The following is a 17,841-nucleotide window of genomic DNA, read 5'->3' on the forward strand; positions in this document are numbered from 1 at the left end:
GACTGCCAAAAAGAAAGAGTCTGACCACATCAACTGCTGGTGAGGAAGTGAGGACAAAACGAACTTCCACACCATGTTACGTTAGCTTGGAGAACAAATCAAAAAATCTTGTAAAACTAGAGCTGTGCCCACATTAAGAGCCAGCAAGTGACCCCTCTCCCAGAAAATCTGGCACCTGGGCACAAAGAGACATGCAACGTTCACTGTAGGGTCGGGAGGGAGGAGGGAAGGAAAGAAGGGAGGTCCTGTCCGTGAGTAGGACGCTGGCTACATGAACTGGGGTACGGTCGTAAGACAGAATGCCCCACAGCAGCAAAAAGCAATGACTTGGATCTCCATGTATCAACATGGGTAACTCAAAAACTTCTGAGTGCAAAAAAGGGACAATAAAGTGATACATCTGTATACAATGTCAAACTCAATAAACACTGTTGTTTATTGTTTAGAGACATACTGACATGCAACCAAAGTGTTAAACACACAGGGCCATGACAAAACTCAACCTCAGAAGAGTGACACTTTGGGTCAAGGGAGGGAAAAGACACAATTAGGGCAAATAGAGAAAACTGTCAGCATTTATTAAATCTGGGTGCTCTTGTATTGTTCTCTGCACATTTCTGGCTTTTAAAAAATATTTCAGTAAAAAAATTTATTTATTATTTTTTTCGGCCGTGCTGCGTGGCTTGTGGGATCTTAGTTCCTTGACCAGGGGTCGAACCCGAGTCCATGGCAGTGGGAGCGCGGAGTCCTAACCACTGGACCACCAGGGAATTCCCAAAAAATATTTCATTTTTTAAAGGCTGTTTCTCTCATCGCTGTTAGAAGGACACACATGTCAACGGGCAAATCATTTTCTCTCCCCAACATTGCTGTCTCGTCTCGTCTGCCCAAAATGGGAGCAGTATCTGCTCCACCACGTCCTTTACACTAATAACAAGCTACACCACCGGCCCTGCACCAGCAAAGACACTCACCGCCTTACTGAACAGCACCAAGAAGATAAATTCAACTTACTTGAGTCCAGTCTTCACAAATTTCTGCCAGTCACCAGGATCAATTTCATTAAGTGAATTCTAGGAATAAAGTAAGCAAGAAATACATGTGGAATATCTGAATTAATTTAAAATAGAGGACACAGAATTTAAATTACAGCCCTATAGTAAATATGGAATATAGTTATCTAAGTAATTCGCAAAAGCTTGTAGTTGCTTCTTACTGTGATTTTTTAAATTGTTTTGTTATTTCCATTAGTAGCTCTGTCTTAGCATACCTATGATCACCAAATGACCACAAGAAAATTCCCAAGTAGCTGTGTAACTTTCCCCTGTCCACCACTCTGAATAGCACTGACTGATCTGCGACACACAGAGGTGCAGCCACATGTGACTGTTTAAACACATGAGAGAACGTCTACCCAGAGCAAGACCACTGCGCCCTAACAGGGCCAACGTAGATGCACAGTCCCTGACGTGGAGAAAAATCTCCACACATGGTGCATTATGTTACATCGGAAGAGTGGCTGCTCTGGAGGGAAGGGGACCACCTGGGAGAAAGCACAAGAGAGTTTTCTGGAATGATGAAAATCTTGGATAGCAGTGTGGGCACAGGGGTCGTGTATCTGTCAGCACTAAACTACACACTTAAGACCTCATATTGCACGAGATGAAAACCACACCTCAATTACAAGGAAAGGGCTGTTGGAGATGCTGATAGCGGGGAGGCTGTGCACGTGTGGGAGAAGGGGGCACGTGGCAACTCTGAGTTTCCACCCAATTTTGCTGTGAACCTAAAACTGCTCTAAAAAATTAAGTCTGTTAAAAAAGGGGGTGGGGGGAAGCAAGAGAGAGAGAGAAAGAAAACAGCAAAGTGGGGTAAGGAGGGAGGCCTGTCCCGAGAACACAAATCCCTTGAAGAGCACAGTCCAGCACCCCCAGCTCCACAGCTCGGTTCCCTTACATCTCAGGAATGCTCCTCCTCCTCTTTCCTAGCTCTACTGGGTCAGGTTCCTACATGCCTTAAGTTCACAATCTTGTAACACAACACATTAAGTTCTTCCGGATGCTAATTATCTCTGTGCAAAAATGTAACATTAAAAATAAAAGAAAATAAAGGCCCAAAACAGCTAAATATTTCCAAATTTTATGAAAGCTCTAAACTCACAGAGCCAGGAAGCTCGTTGAACCCAAAGCACAGAAAACCTGTAGCAACAACTCTCGGGCATATCGTAATCATATTGTTTAAGCAACGTAAAGAAAAAAATCCTCAAAGCAGCTGGAGAAAAAAGGCATCATGTAAAGAGAAATACAGATAAGAATGAGAGATTTCTTATCAGAAACAATGCACACCAGAAGACAGTAAAGCAACATCTTTAAAATGCCTGAAGAAAATAAAAGCTGTTAACCTGGAATTTTGTATCCAGTGAAACTCTTCCTAACTCAACCTGAGGCCAGTATTACCTGACCCTAAAGCCAGACAAGGACACTGCAAGAAAATAAAATTATAAGCTAATACTCCTCATGCACACAGATACAAAATTTCTTGGTAAAATGTCAACAAATCAAATCCAACACTATATAAAAATGACAACATATCATGACCAAGTAGGTTTATTCTAGGAATGCAAGGGTGGTTTAACATTCAAAAATCAGTTAATATAATTCACCCCATTAACAGTCAAAACAAAAAACAATACCATATAACCATCTCAGTAGGTGCAACAAAAAAGCATTCCGACAAATTCCTGCAACCGTTCCTGATAAAAGATGGCTCATCATTGCAAAGTTTGCCCTCCACCTGCCCTTCGCCTCCTAGACATGGCTCCTCTCATCCCCCACCAGGTCGAATTCACGCCACCTGGCTTGAATGTATCTGCAAACCTGGGTTTGTCTATCTCACTCTTTCCCTTAAAAATTTAACCAGGGGCTCTAATAAGAGACACCGACCAACAGTTCGTTTAATCTTAGCAGCATCTGCTCCTCTCGATCCTGGGTACCATCATCTTGCTGGCCGCCGCTAAAGGACGCGATCAGCCACTGTACACAGGCCTCCAGCAGAGTCTTTTTCCAAGCACGCAGCTCTTCCGCCGACCCTTCCAGGACAGCCAAGACAGAGTCAGCCACAACCCAACTGCGGCAGAAGACAAAAGTCAGAGTTACAGGCATGGCCCAAATCCCTCTAGCTTTAAGTATATATAATCCAACATCACAGTGGGCCATATAAGGCAGATGCCCTGAGCCCTGGTCCCTACACTAACTACCCAAGCACAGAGATCACAGGCTTCCCCTGTCCCTTACGCAAACTTCAAAGACGTACCAGAACTTTTACGACTAGGGGAAACACTATTAGCACACCAGGAAAAGGATATATTGTCCAGACTTTGTCTAGATCAGGCTCTCTCAGCCTCAGCGCTACTGACATTCTGGGCCGGAGAATTCTCTCTTTGGGGGGAGGGGAGGGGGCCTGTCCTATGCGTTACAGGATATTTAGCAGCACCCTTGGCCTCCACCCTCTAGCAGCCAGAAGCAACAAGCCCCCATACCCATATCGTGACAGTAAAAGATGTCAGGCGTTGCCAAATGTTCCCTGGAGTGGGCAAAATCACCCCTGGTTGATAACCACGGCTCTAAGGGAAACAGAACCACCCACTTATGGAGACAAACTTGCTCCAGCCAGGATGGAAGTAGAGGTCTCGGAGGAACTGCGTTCTCCCCAACTGCACAACAGCAATGCAGCAATTTCCACTGCTTTATAACCACTACAGGGAAAAGGGAAGCTGAGACAGGGAGAGCCATTAAACAATCTGAGCCTTCATACCTCTTGTGACCACCTGGAGTCTGAAGCAAGCGGGGCAATCGGTCCATGAGGACATGGAGGTCCTTGGCTCTTGCAAATGGGACCAGCTGGGCCAGGATCTCCTGATGCAGCCCAGACTCTAGGGGCCCATCAGCACTGAGAAGCCTGGTCTGCAGCGGCCTCCACAGGGCCTTCCTCAAGACAGGAATGACAGCAGAGGATACTGGGGCAGACAAACAGGAGAGGGAGGTGAACACCGCGGAGCAGTACAACCCGCTCACAAGGGCTGACGGCTCTATCTCAGGGAACCTGTGACCTGCGTGATGTCACACTGGTAGCACGAGACTGACCATTGCAAGAGCTGTGACGCCACGGAAATCAGCAAATGCTACAAATCAGTCTCCCCCAAGAGCCAGCGGTTAAAACATTTATCAACACGCCACTGGTCACCTCTCATCACTCAACCCTGACAGGGACTGTTCAGTCCCGCAGGCCCTGGGTACAGCCCCAGCTCGAGGGTCGTGACGAGACGGTGAGCACCCAGGTCCTGAACTCACTTGGGAACAAGAAGAGCACTGAGAACCACTGGCCGGAAGACGCCCTCCTGCAGGGGCGCTCTTACTTTTTAAAAACATCTGTTATCAATGATATGAAGCTATGCAGCACAGAGGTAAAGCAGTGAGCAAAAAATCATTCATACACACGACAAAAATGAATTAAATTAAATTGGAGGTGATCAGAAAGTGCCTTGGATCTGAAACCCAATGGGTGGAGAGAGAAGAGAGAGCTGGGCCCAGCTGAGTGCCCTGGCTCAGCACGGACTCACCAACGCTCCCAACAGTGGGGAGAGGGGGACAGGGCAAAGGACCATCACCCGAGCCACTCCGTCAACCTAACAAGACTCAGCCGGGGTCGCTCCTTCCTTGGCCCCCAACGGCCATAGCTACCGCCCACCGCCGGCCCCAGCTTCCCGTGGGTAACTCAGGGTCAATGGGAGCTCCATCCTCAGAGCTGGGTCAGATATCGGAGGAGAAACAGAACTAAACGACACCCCCAGAATGTGGAGTCCCAGGGCTTAAGGGCGGACACACAGTTCTCAGCCCTCCCGGCTGCCCAAAGCCCCCCTTCCTGTACCTCCTGCGGGGCGCGTGAAGTGCTTCCGGGTCCCGCGCTGGAGGTACGTGCGGACGACAGGGAGGAAGTCGTCCAGGGCCTCCTGCAGGCAGAGCCCCAGGCTGGCCCGCCCGCACCACCGCTCAAACCGCAGCACATGGGGACAGCTGTGCTGCAGGAGCAGGGCCGCGGTGCCCAGGGCCGCCGGCGTCCGCCGGGCCAGGCAGTAGTCGAGCAGAGCGACCCCGACGGCGGGGGCCAGAGCCGGCTCTCTCTGCAGAGCCTGGAGGAGCACGGCGTCCAGCTCGTCCACGGCCAGCGTGGGCAGCAGAGCCCCCAGGCCTCTCACGTACTCGGAGGCCCAGAGGAGCTCGCCGCTCTGCAGCTGCTCCTGGGCGCGGCTGGTCAGCAGCTGGACCAGGGTCTCCCCGAGAGCGTTCAGGTGCCTCTCCTTCTGGCGGGACTCAGTGGGTCGTTGGGCCACCAGGTGGGCCTCGGGCAGGCTCAGCAGGGCCAGGGTGACCTCCCGGAGCTGGGCGCCCTCCATGTACGGGTGCAGCCCCTGCAGGGCTTCGAGTTGAGGAAGGGTCTTTGGCATCGGCGTGGCTGTGCGGGCCCTCCGGTTCCGCAGCTCTTTCAGGACACTCTGGGTGACGGCCTCCGAGTACCTGGCCAGGAGGCCCAGCTGACCAAGGCTCTGGAGGACTGGGGCACTTGCCACCAGCAGCGGAAGGATGCCCGCGCTGAGGTGGGCCGCCAGGAGCTTCACGAGGACGGGACTGAGGGTGTGCGGGGGAAGCGCCTGCTGCTCCAGGGCCAGGTACCAGGCCTCCAGCGTGGGATGCGTGAGGATGGCCACGAGCACCTCCTCCAGCGTCTGAAACACAGGGACAGGGCCCAGACCTCACCCACGGCCCAGCCAGCAGCTGCCACTGAGGAGGACGGAGAGCAGAAAGCAGCTTCCCTAAGCCACTCCACCCTCAAGCTCAAGTCCCAGTGCCCCTCTCAGGGGTGCCCGCAGCACCCCAACCCAAGCCCAAAGCGCTTACCCCATCGTAACGCACCTCCTCCCCTGTACAACGATGGGGCCCAGACTGTGACTCAGTCAGTGACCCCCCAGACCGGCAGGAATCTGATGAACGCAGCCTGAATGAATTTACTGTGCAGTAAAACTCTCTCCACAGTCACTCAGGCAGGGCTGGGCCACGCAGAAATGCCAAAGTGGGAGGACGATCAATCGTCTCCTGGTTCCTCCCTAGCAGCCCTGCCCTCCTAAATAAATCTGGTTGAGGGACGTGGGTACCACCCGACAACCAGGGCAGGGCTACCCTGGCTCCGGAGAGAGTCCGTGGCTGGGGAAGATGGGTAGGGGTTAAACGATCCAGAACTGAAGGTGAGCCTGCGTCCACTTTCAGAAGGAGACTGGGCCTCCAGTGACCCCCTGAGGAACTAGCTCTGACCCCGAGACTAGTTTAAACCACCGAGCAGAGAGCAGCTGAGTGTGCTTTGCTGGATTAGATGATGATTTGATGCAGCCTCGCTGAACACGATTCCTAGCCAATGAAGTCACCCAGTCCCCGGGGACAGAAATACATTTTTTTCCTTATTTACTCTTCAGGAAGGAAAGAGGAGCCTATCACACTTTCCAACTGAGCTCTCCCAAATAGAAAGAAAAACAGAAAAGCACACATCAGGAGTGCTTTGCCCAACAACTGGCTAACAGGTGGTCTTGCACCAACAAATGCCTCCCCCCCAAGAAAGCCCCCTTGGAGATCAAAGGAAGGGAGCCATGCGTTCGACTGTGAACTGAGGAACATGCCTGCACCCAAACCCAGTACAACAGGTCAAATGGCAAATGGTGAGAGATTCAGCCTGGCCCCAGTTAAAAAGCTGACTCCCGAGACTGCCAGCAGGAGGGAAGGCTCACTCTTCCCCAGGCAGTGTGGTCGCTGTGTGTACTCACGATGAAGGGCCCCACCCACTGCCCAGCCTTTACTCAACACAGGCTGCAACCCTTTAAGAGGAAAATACGCAGTCCGAGTTCTCAGGATGCTCACGGCACAGCGGGAGGGAAAGTGATCACAGCAGGGCAAGTGTGGGCACAGAAGTGACTGGAAAGATGGACGCCCCAAGTAAACCGTGCTTCTCGCGGGGTGGGGGGATGGTGCTTAGTGCCTCCTCTGGACTTCTCTGCACCTCCCTGCTTCCCTGCAGTGAACATGTACTCGCTTTTAACCAGAATGGAGGGAAAGCCAGTGGCTGTGACCTCACAGGAAAAGGCGAACCGGAAGGAGACCCAGGGAGGAAGGGCGGCGGTACCTTGTCATTGGCCAACTCCAGCGAGGCCATGGACTCCACGTCCAAAAAGAGGTCGGACTCAGCCTGGGCGGCCTGGTACTTCTGCTGGTTCTGGGCGTCCAGCTGCTGACAATGGATGACCAGGCGCCTGAGGAGGTCCAGGAGGAACTGCAGCAGGGGAGGCCCCGTCCTCCTGCCCAGCTGTGAGGACGAGAGACACACGACCCTCAGGCCCAGGAAGGGCTAACAGTCACCAGAACAGAGACTGTCGGGTCACGCCAGGGCCAGAAGGGGCGAGTTGCAAGAAACAAGAATCAAGGAGGGTAGCAGGCTACAATGGCAACTCCCCGTAAACTGCCAACAACCTCAAAGTCATTTCTTTTTTTTCTTTTCTTATAAAAGTTTTTAAATTTTATTTATTTATTTTTGGCTGCATTGGGCCTTCGTTGCTGCGCGTGGGCTTTCTCTAGTTGCAGCGAGCGGGGGCTACTCTTTGTTGCAGCGCGCGGGCCTCTCATTGCACTGGCTTCTCTTGTTCCGGAGGACAGGCTCTAGGCGCATGGGCTCAGTAGTTGTGGCACATGGGCTCAGTAGTTGTGGCTCGCAGGCTCTAGAGCACAGGCTCAGTAGTTGTGGCGCACGGGCTTAGTTGCTCTGCGGCATGTGGGATCTTCCCAGACCAGGGCTCGAACCCATGTCCCCTGCATTGGCAGGCAGATTCCTAATCACTGCGCCACCAGGGAAGCCCTCAAAGTTATTTCTTAATAAGACATGTCCTCCTAAATCTTGTTGAAACACACAGATTTATTTGGACCAAGATGAGGGGGAAAGGCCCACCTCAGAACCTAAACTAAGGGACTTCCCTGGTGGTCCAGAGGCTAAGACTCTGCACTCCCAATGCAGGGGTCCCGGGTTCAATCCCTGGTCAGGGAACTAGATCCCACGTGCCGCAACTAAGAGTTTGCATGCCGCAACTAAAAAAGATCCCGGGGCTTCCCTGGTGGCACAGTGGTTGAGAATCTGCCTGCCAATGCAGGGCACACGGGTTCGAGCCCTGGTCTGGGAAGATCCCACATGCCGCGGAGCAGCTGGGCCCGTGAGCCACAATTACTGAGCCTGCGCATCTGGAGCCTGTGCTCCGCAACAAGAGAGGCCGCGATGGTGAGAGGCCCGCGCACCGCGATGAAGAGTGGCCCCCGCTTGCCGCAACTAGAGAAAGCCCTCACACAGAAACGAAGACCCAACACAGCCATAAATAAATAAAATTAAAAAAAAAAAAAAAAAAAAAAAAAGATCCCGCACGCGGCAACTAAGACCCGGAGCAGCCAAATAAATAAATATTAAAAAAACAAACAAACAAAAAAAAACAAACCTAAACTAAAAATCTGTAAACCACCTCAGGGACAGAAGGCCCAACAATGAGCCGCCGAATTAAAACTCATAAAGGAAGAGGGGAGGCCTGGTCGTGCCGCGGACCCGCTCAGCCGTGCGAAGGGCCCCACCCGGCCTCAGCTGCCCCAGCGACCACGTTCAGCTGCGCGTGGCTCCCAGTCTGAGATCTGCGCCTCTGCTCCAGGGAGAGGGCACAGCACCAGCAGCCGAGGCTCCCACGCCGCGGCCCGCTCGGGGCCCTGCACGCTGGCCACTGCCCTCCCCGTGTGAGGACAAACGGGGCGACAGCGGGGCCCCAGGACTCCATCCACACCGTCACTCAGTGTGGACCCGACCGGCAGAAGGCCACACTCTCTGCAGGTGGCAAAGCCAGGGAGCGGGGGCAGCGCTGACCTGGCCGAAGTTCTCCACGGTGCTCCTGACGTACAGCAGCAGGTGTTTGGCGGAGCGCAGGGCCTGGTGCATCGGGAGCTGCAGGAGGGCAGCCCGCAGCTGCCCCTGGACCCCCTCGTCCAGGAGCGGGAGTGCGCCCTGGCCCTGGCCCTGGCCCTGACCTTGGCCCTGGCCGGCATAGGCCATCTGCAGCAGGGCACTGAAGGAGGGGGCTGGGGGGTCCGGCGGGGCAGGGCTGCCCGACGTCTGCAGCGCCTGGGAGACAGCAGAGGAGGGAAGAGAAAAGACAGCTCAGCACCAGGGCAAAGGGCACAGGGTGCTACAACAGGGACAGGGCGACACGCACACAGAGGGACGTTTCACAGAAGTCACCTACTGACACTAAAATCTACGTGAGCCTGCGGCATTTTATTCAAGTCAAGTCCCAACACGCTCAGTCACACGTATTTTCCTAGCGTGTGTCCACGTGAGGGCACTGAGCCGGGGAGGTATTTACACACTCTGGAGAACAGGAGCCACGCGGCACACAGACAGGATTTTACTCACAGGAGTCACTGTGATTAATCCCTGGAAACTGGGAAATGCCACCCTGGGAAGGAGCCGGCTGGGTGAGCTGCACGCCTTCCAAAGGCCTCCCCCGGGAGGACGGGAGGATGAGAGGACATGGCCGGACGGAAGATAAGTTCCTGAAGTCATTCCGTCTCCAAGTGGGTCGTTTCTTCTAACTTAATTCCCAAACTGCCTTCTTTATTCACCCCACGTGGCTTTTCTTGTTATAACTCCAAACACTGTTTCCTAAGGCCAATACAACTAGGCTGTATGGTGCCCTGAAACTCAGCGGGGTTCGACCCTGGACCAGCAACAGCATGACCCGGGAACTTGCTAGAAATGCAAATTCCCGGGCCCGCCCCAGACCTGCTGAATCACACGCCCAGCGACCACGTCTGAACGAGCGTCTGGGGAATCCTGACGCGCCCTCACGGGTGAGAACCGCCGAGTGCCTGACCCCACGGAGTGGACGCCTACACTTGGAGCACCGTGCAGCACAGCACGGACTGCTAACACCCAAGGAAGCGGCTGTGTGCCCCTGACCACCTCCTGACCGCGGCCCGTCAGGCGGGGAAGGCGGCGATAGCCGTGATGGGCCTGGGCTCCGGAGCCCAGAGGCCTGCCTGAATCCTGAGTCCACCACTGCCTGGGGGCGGAACTGCTCTGAACCTCAGTTTCCCCACGTGTACCAGGAGGATAGTTAAGTCCAGACCCCTCTCTGCGTTGTGAGGATTAAATGGCGTAAAATACGTGTGATGCACTTAGGGATGAGGCCCTAACAAACCGTGAACGTGCAATCAACACAGGCTCCTGCTACCAAGTTCATAAGAGGAAGAGGTCCTCCTGAGCTGCCTGCTTTGTCAAGCGCAGCCACAACTGAGTGAATACACAAAAGCACACACACAAGGTGAATTTCTTGCTCCACCCAGAAATCCTAAGCATGCTGCATCAGAGCCAGACCTGCAGCACCCCTTTTAAGAATGCAGTCCCCACCAAAAGAAAACCATTTCTTTCTTTCTTTTTTCACTTTCCCGTCTAGCAGAGCGTAGCCTGCTAGCGGCCTTCAGGTCCAACCGCTGAGCACGCCAAGTCTAGGGGCCGCTGAGGTGTGCAGACGGGGGCCGTGAGGCGAGCGCGCACGCACCACTTGGGAAGGGAGGAGACCCCGCCCCCAACCCCAGCCTCAAAGCCCAAACGTGCAGCCAGCGGGGAATTCAGTTCTGCTGCATCGCGGAGCCCCTCGGGGTCTCGTCACGTTAGCTGAGCGGCAGAGACACCACGTGCCTTCCTCTCCTACTCTGGGGAAACGAGAAGGTGAAGACCGTTCACCCTGTTAAGCTGTGAAAGCTACACAGCTGGGGTACAGCCCGCTGCGGCCCACAGGGAGGAACCTCCGGGGTTTCCTAGGTTTCCGCAGGCGTGGTGGTCGCCGCAGCTCACCAAGGCCTCTCGGGCTGGCTCCGGGATCCAGAGGCTGTAGTATCTGTTGAACCTGGACAGCTGACGGCAGCAAGGTGGCAGCGGAGGCTCCAACTTGTCGTAAGACTGAAGCAGAAGACACAGAGCCAGCGGGTCTCTCTGGGTATGGAGGAGGTCCGTCAGCACCCGTGTCAGATACGCCACGATGCTTTCTCCTGCAAAGGAGGGAGACACAGCGGGCTTGCTGGGACCGCCCTTCTGTGACCCATCAGTAACACCAACTCCCACCCCTATTCAAGACCCAGAAAGAGTCATAACCATTCTGCAAGCGATCACACAACCATGCTGGAAGGCAGATGCTACCACTGCAGACCATGCCAGACTTTTATTAAACACAGAGCACACAGTCAGACTTTGGGTGCTGAGGCCCAGAAGTGGAGACCCAGGCACTGAAGAGGTGAGGCCAAGGCCACCCGGGACAGGGACCTGCTTGGTGCAAACCAATCCATTTCCACTTCCTTGGCACACAAGCCTCCCTTGCAGTTAGGCTGGGACCACACGACTCGCTTAGCCACTTCCAGGCCTGGCCAGAACACCTCTGCTTGACTGTCCACTCTCTCTTCCTCTTCCACAGTGACCTTGGAAGCCGTATGTTGAGATGGCACAGCTACAGGATGGGAGCAGCCAGGATCCCCGAGCTACCTCCTGGACAACAGCCACCCAGGAGAGCACCTGAGCCGTCCTGGACTATGACAAGGTCGAGAGAGAGACCTTTATTCCGTAAACCACTGACGCACTGGGGCGCATGTGTTACTGCAGCAAAGCCTGAGCAATCCTGACTGACTACACCATTGCGATCTGTGAGTGCTGTCTTGGGTCTATGTTGCCTGGACACCCAGTAAGGATGAAGGACTTGTACCTTAGCATCAAGATATCAAGAATAAATACTGGGGCTTCCCTGGTGGCGCAGTGGTTGAGAATCTGCCTGCCGATGCAGGGGACACGGGTTCGAGCCCTGGTCTGGGAAGATCCCACATGCCATGGAGCAACTGGGCCCGTGAGCCACAATTACTGAGCCTGCGCGTCTGGAGCCTGTGCTCCGCAACAAGAGAGGCCGCGATAGTGAGAGGCCCGCGCACCGCGATGAAGAGCGTCCCCCACTTGCCGCAACTAGAGAAAGCCCTCACACAGAAACGAAGACCCAACACAGCCAAAAATTTAAAAATAAATAAATTATTTAATTAATTAAAAAAAAAAAAAGAATAAATACTGACGAGAAAATACCGGTGTTACAGCAGGTGTCTGTGCAGCCATGCAAACACATTATTTCAGACTCAGCCGTCAAACGAACCATTTCCCCATGGCCTAGCCAGCCTCTGGATTCCTACCGCTGTACACTTAGTTCTACCAGCTGTGTAGCTATCACTTTGGTGGGTCTGAACCCTTGCTGCCTTGGGTTTTCAGCAATTATTTCCAAAGCCCTTGGAATCCCACCTCCTACCCCACAGAGACCCAGCTGGCCTGATGCAGCCAGAACACCCTCACTACACACAGGTACCTGCTTCACTTTCTGTTCCAAGGAGCAACTTATTCCTGGCTTCCAGGGCAGCGGGGACCACAGCACTGAACGGGAATGTGAGCAGGATCATGTCTTCATTCAGTAAGAATCCAACCTCCTCATCCAAGCCTTCGCTGCCCTCCACCAGGACATCCACCATGTCGAGAACATCTGAGGCAGAAAGATGGGAATCAAGGCCAGGCAAGAGGTGCCAAAGGAGTCTACTGCAAGAACCCCACAGGTAGGGCAAGCAAGAGAACATTTGCAGAAAGAGGAAAAAATAAAAGCTAAACTTCTCTTGGGGGAAAATGCTTAGCGTAATGTTTGATTCTAAACAAATAAGGGCATTATCTATAAAATCTTAAGATATCTGCCAGACAAAATGCAGGACTATCCAGCTCAGGTGATAACACGTTGAAGTTTCCTCGGGTGACACTGAGAAGCCCAGAAACTTTAACCTGGATAGTCACAGAAATAAGCCAAAATCTGAGAAGCAACAGAGCATAAGGGTTAACACACAGACTAGGGCCAGAGTGTCTGAAGTCAAATCCTGACTTTGCTACATCCTCGCTGTGTGAGGCTGAGCAGATTGCTTAACCTCTCTGTGCCTCAGCTGCCTTGTCAATACATAAAATGAGGATAATCCCCCTCAACTTGGGGTTGTTTATGAGGTTACATGAGTTAGGATTTATTAAGAGCTTAGAGCATCACCTGGCACAAAGTAAACACTGCACAAATAAAAACAACGCAGCAAATAAGCCCTGTACATATTTCCTGTTACATAAACAAATAAGGGGATTTCCAATTCCAGATGCGGCTGATCTCTGATGCAAAGAAATGGGACGTCTGTCCTCCGCACAAGGCTTCAGTGCAATTCTGTTTTGCCTCTGATACGCCACCGTGGCTGGCTCTTCAGAAGCCCGAGGAGCGCGGGGAGCGGCACCCACCGTCAATGTGGGAGATGGGAATGCTGACATCATCGGCGTCCTGCCGCGTCACGGAGGCCTGCAGGGCGCTGGCTTCCTGGACAAAGTCGGACGCTTTGTCCGTGTATGAATAGGGATTCGCCACCAATGTCAGGAGAACCTGAGCATTAAAGAGTCAAGTGGGAAGTATTTAGATGGTCACACGTGAAATGAAAAATGCCCCCAAATGTCGCAGGTAAAATAAAGGCAAGAGCAAAAATCTTAACAGGCCTTCAAAGAACAATAGTTTTTCTGCAAAGTTTTTTAAAAAAAACTTTTTGTTGTAGAATTTTTAAAAATATCTCCTTTTCGCATCAGACTACTGCTTTTAATACCGCTCTTAGTATACCACTAATCCCTCCTACAAAAACAAACGCCCAAAAGGAAGTTAACAGCACACAGTAATATAGTCCCATTTTACAGATTCTAAAACTAAATAGTTCTGACATCTCAGCAAGAATTAGGAAGTGAGTCAGGAGGAGAGGCCTCTGGGCTCTGGCACATCAGAAATGCCTTAATTATACTGAGGATCACTCAGTACGTCGTCCTGAACATGCTTCTTTACGTGGGAAATACGTGCTCACGCGTTCCAAAAACTGAATCACGGCCTCCTTGTTCTCCTCCGCGGTGTCATCCAGGTGCTCCAGCCACAGCTCCAGCTCCTGCCACGTGTGCTCAAACAACCCTGTGTCCCGCAGGATCTGAAAAGTCAGGGAAGAACCCGCTTTCCGTGGTCCTCCGGTCCTCTGAGACCCACGGAGCACAGAGCGGGTAAAAGTTCCATCCAGTTTTACTCTAAAAGCTACGCTTCAGAACAACACCCAGTGTTGAGGGCAACGAGGACAAGAGGTCGCTCTGGGCTCGGTCAAGGAGAACACGGTCCCTCGTCTTGCTGCTGCTTATTCCTCTCCTTCAACTCCTGAATGATAAAAAGGGAAAATATCCCGCTGCTACTTGAAAGTCTGCTTTTCAACCTGGGACTTGACTCCTCCCAGCCACTCAACCCTCAGCCTGCATGAAATTCTCCAAGACAGGGACCCAGTCAGGCTGAATCATCTCAATGTGGCTTCTCAAGACCCAGGCCTGGGCCAGAAGCACCACCTTAGTTCTGTTCTAAGGGAGCAGAACTTGTTACGAGGCAGGACTTGGTTAAATGACATCCCCAAGTGGCCCGACGACAGAACTCGGGGTCTCAGCAGCCCCTCGGCACGAGCCCCGCACAGAGCGCTCTGAGGGAGAGCCCGACGTGCCATTCCACCCACACGCAGGGAGTGATCATGAAATCACACGTGCGCAACCCTGTAGAGGAGGACCTTTCGCGTCCTCCAAGCAGCTCAGGCGAGGTTGAAGGGTGGCAAGAAGACTACTGGCACTTCAAAGGTAAAATCTCTGTACCCTAAATACAATGAATGTAATTTTTCTAGCAACCCGCCCGGCCCCGGCCCTGACCAGGATGTCTGCTGCCCAGTGGAACCAAGGAACTAGATTTCCTAGCGCTGCAGCAAGACCTGACGTAGCCCTGGAAAATGAGTTCAAGTGTAAGAAAGAAGAGACGCCAACAAACTCCTCGTTCCCTTCCGCTGACTCTGGTGACACCTGTGCTGTGGGTGACGGCCGCGGTCAATCGCCAGGGCCCTGGAGAAGGCTGAGTCTGGGGCTGAGGGAAGAGGCGTCGCCTATTAAATTGTTCCCCAGAGGGCTGAAATCTAATGTTTACTGAGTCTAGAATGTGCCAGGCATGGCCTACTATTTGATCACACGTAACCTCCCTTGCAATCCTACGGTTTTGTTATTCCCGTTCACCACGAGAAAACTAAGTTCAGAGAGGTTAAGCAATTTGTCCAGTGCCACCCAGGAACGGCAGAACCAGGACTCAAATCTTGGAACAGGACTTTAAAGTGCCCGCTTTTCCCATTTCACCAGGTTGCCTCTTGGGAACACAGCCAGGTTAATACAGAATACATTAAAATTGCCATAAAACCTTCTGTTTTTAAATTGTAACAGTCCTAATACATCCTTAATTCAACAACTGTTGACTAAGCATCTACTATAAGGAAGATTGTACAAAACGCTTCTAGAACTAGGAACTGGTAGAAAAGGCTCACCTTCACGATCAGAAGTTTGGTTGATGACTTGAGATGCGAATGGCTACTGGTCACAAACATCTTCATCAGTAAGTAAAACACGGATCGCTTTCCTCCAATAATTTCTGCATCTGGGCCTTCCTGGAGTTTGAACAATAGAATATTATAAATGTAACAAAGGCCACTGCTTGCTGAGCAAACAGGTACTGCATGCCCAGTGTTCTTCCCGGCCTCTCATCTCATCTCATTTTAACCACCACTCGGCAAGCCTGCCGGGAGGCTCTACACGAGGAACCTCAGGAGTTAGGAGCTCCTCCCACACCCCCGAAAGCAGCTGTAGTTAACATCAGTCACAGCAGGAAGCACGGGGGCCCTTCAGGTGCTTCACATATGCTGACTCACTTTGTCCTCCCAACAAGCCTGCGGTGGGGACAACCGTCACCCCCGTTTCACATGTGCAGACACTGAGGCACAAGGAGGTAACGGCTGTTTAATGACCGAGGTGGGACTCAAGCCCAGGAGCCCTGGCGCAGACACGGCACTGGCTGGTGGCGGGTGGCTGGCGGGGAAACACACCACCCAGGGCCGCCTGACTCCGTCCAACGCCACGCTTGCTGCATTTCAGCAAGATGCCGGCGCTGATATAATCGGTTCCTTACACATAAGCAAGCCTCTTAACAAAGGCTTCTGGGCTTTGAACACATGGAGCTCCAGATTCCCAGCCCAGACTCCGATGCATCTGTGTCTCCCTGGAGCGTCCCCACAGCCCTGGTCTGAGCACATGAGGGCTATTGTTCACAAAGCCCAGCAGACCCACCTTATGAGCAAAAAATGAAGCATGCGATATAAACTAATATGTTAATACCAGTTCTTTCAAGGTAAGAGGCCTCTGTTCCCTTTCCAACTAAATCGTCAAGACCCCAGTGGCCCAGTTCAGCTGGGGTAAAAACTAAACACCCCAGACTCAGCCGTCATCTCACTGGGGTCCTGGCAGCGACCTCACGGGGGCTGTCAAGTTGAGAGCAGGGTCTGGGCAACACTGCCTGGGTCCAATCCTGGATCCCCTACTTATGGCTGGGACCCCACGGAAGCCTCCTAACCACTCAGCTCCAGCTGTCTCGTCTGTTAAGTGGTGATAAATGAGATACATAGCACACTCGTGCCGAGCCTGGCATTCAGTAAGTTCTCAGTGAGAACTATCCTCAACTATGAGGCAGGTGAACCTTAGAAAGAGGACTTAGGGGAACACAGAGATCCCAGTGCCACGGTGTTCTTTTCCCTTTCTGGAAATATCACCTCTGAAAGTGCCAGTGTACGTTTCCGCACTAGTGGTTCCATACAAGAGCTCATAGAAGATGTAAGTCATTAAAACAAGTCATCTGAGCCACTGAGAAACACATTCAGACAACGCTTAATTTGGCCTGGTCGTTTTCCCTCTTTGGATAGAAGTGACATGGCATCCTGTGTTTAAATACAGAGGTAAATATCTGTTGCACCTTGAGTTCCCTTTACGATTCAACATTATGTTCTCCAGAAATCCTAGAAGACATTATCAAAGACACAGAAAACAACGCCAGCAATCTTTACTGATTTTTCCACCAGCCTCAACCCTCTCCTGGCTTGGTGTCTATTCCCATCTCTGTCTTAAGTTCTTCCAGGATGAGGACAAAGGAGAAGGAAATGTATTTTGTTTATTTCCAAAAAGGTTTTTAAAGGACAAGAAAAATGTAAAAGAGTCAAGAGAAAAAAAGTACAAAAACTCCCAACACCCAGCAATAATATATTTTCAGTAAGGATAGCTAAGCACCTTACTTTTGCAAAGCAAAGAGATTCCTGGTTCACAAATCAGGACCTGGCCTCTGCTCTAGAGGCTTCTCTCTAAAAGGAGAACCGTCAACGTCTTCCTTCGCAACCAGCAGTCAGGGTTCTGATGCAGCTAGAAATTCCCAGGCCAGAAAGCCGACAAGCCTGCAGGTGAGCTAACAACAGAGGCGGGGTCACGGCCTCCTACCTGGGCCTTTAACCACAGAAACTTGCTGGCGGGCAGTGCCAGGGCCACCTTGAGAACAAGGTGCTGCAGGGTGAGAGGCACCTCCTCACGCAGGCCCTCCTCCGAGATGACGCCTGCGGGTGGGAAAGAGGAAGACAGATGAGACATCGGGGGGTGGGGGGCGGGCGCGGGGGCCCAGCTACTGCTGCCCTGGCCACGAGGACGCGACAGGGAACTGTCCAGGGAACTAGGCAGGAAGACGTGGGGTTCCGCCTGTCCTTGTCCTGC

The 17,841-nt window shown here is 52.5% G+C and overlaps 1 protein-coding gene across 4 annotated transcripts in view; it reads right to left on the minus strand.

Annotated features, from left to right (window-relative positions):
- URB1 (URB1 ribosome biogenesis homolog) overlaps positions 1-17,841 on the minus strand; it is a 65,795-nt gene that overhangs the window by 21,306 nt on the left and 26,648 nt on the right. For all 4 annotated transcript variants that reach the window (XM_059921440.1, XM_059921439.1, XM_059921442.1 and 1 more), the window contains 12 exons: positions 17,575-17,687; positions 15,585-15,704; positions 14,064-14,180; positions 13,462-13,600; positions 12,515-12,685; positions 10,978-11,171; positions 8,989-9,243; positions 7,225-7,404; positions 4,927-5,782; positions 3,814-4,015; positions 2,943-3,126; positions 1,015-1,073 (listed from right to left, as the gene is read on the minus strand). In XM_059921440.1, the coding sequence (XP_059777423.1) occupies positions 1,015-1,073; positions 2,943-3,126; positions 3,814-4,015; positions 4,927-5,782; positions 7,225-7,404; positions 8,989-9,243; positions 10,978-11,171; positions 12,515-12,685; positions 13,462-13,600; positions 14,064-14,180; positions 15,585-15,704; positions 17,575-17,687 (2,590 nt within the window). The remainder of the gene's footprint in view (positions 1-1,014; positions 1,074-2,942; positions 3,127-3,813; positions 4,016-4,926; positions 5,783-7,224; positions 7,405-8,988; positions 9,244-10,977; positions 11,172-12,514; positions 12,686-13,461; positions 13,601-14,063; positions 14,181-15,584; positions 15,705-17,574; positions 17,688-17,841) is intronic.

The sequence above is a fragment of the Balaenoptera ricei genome, chromosome 4 (genome assembly GCF_028023285.1).
Source record: "Balaenoptera ricei isolate mBalRic1 chromosome 4, mBalRic1.hap2, whole genome shotgun sequence".
Classification (NCBI taxonomy): domain Eukaryota; kingdom Metazoa; phylum Chordata; class Mammalia; order Artiodactyla; family Balaenopteridae; genus Balaenoptera; species Balaenoptera ricei.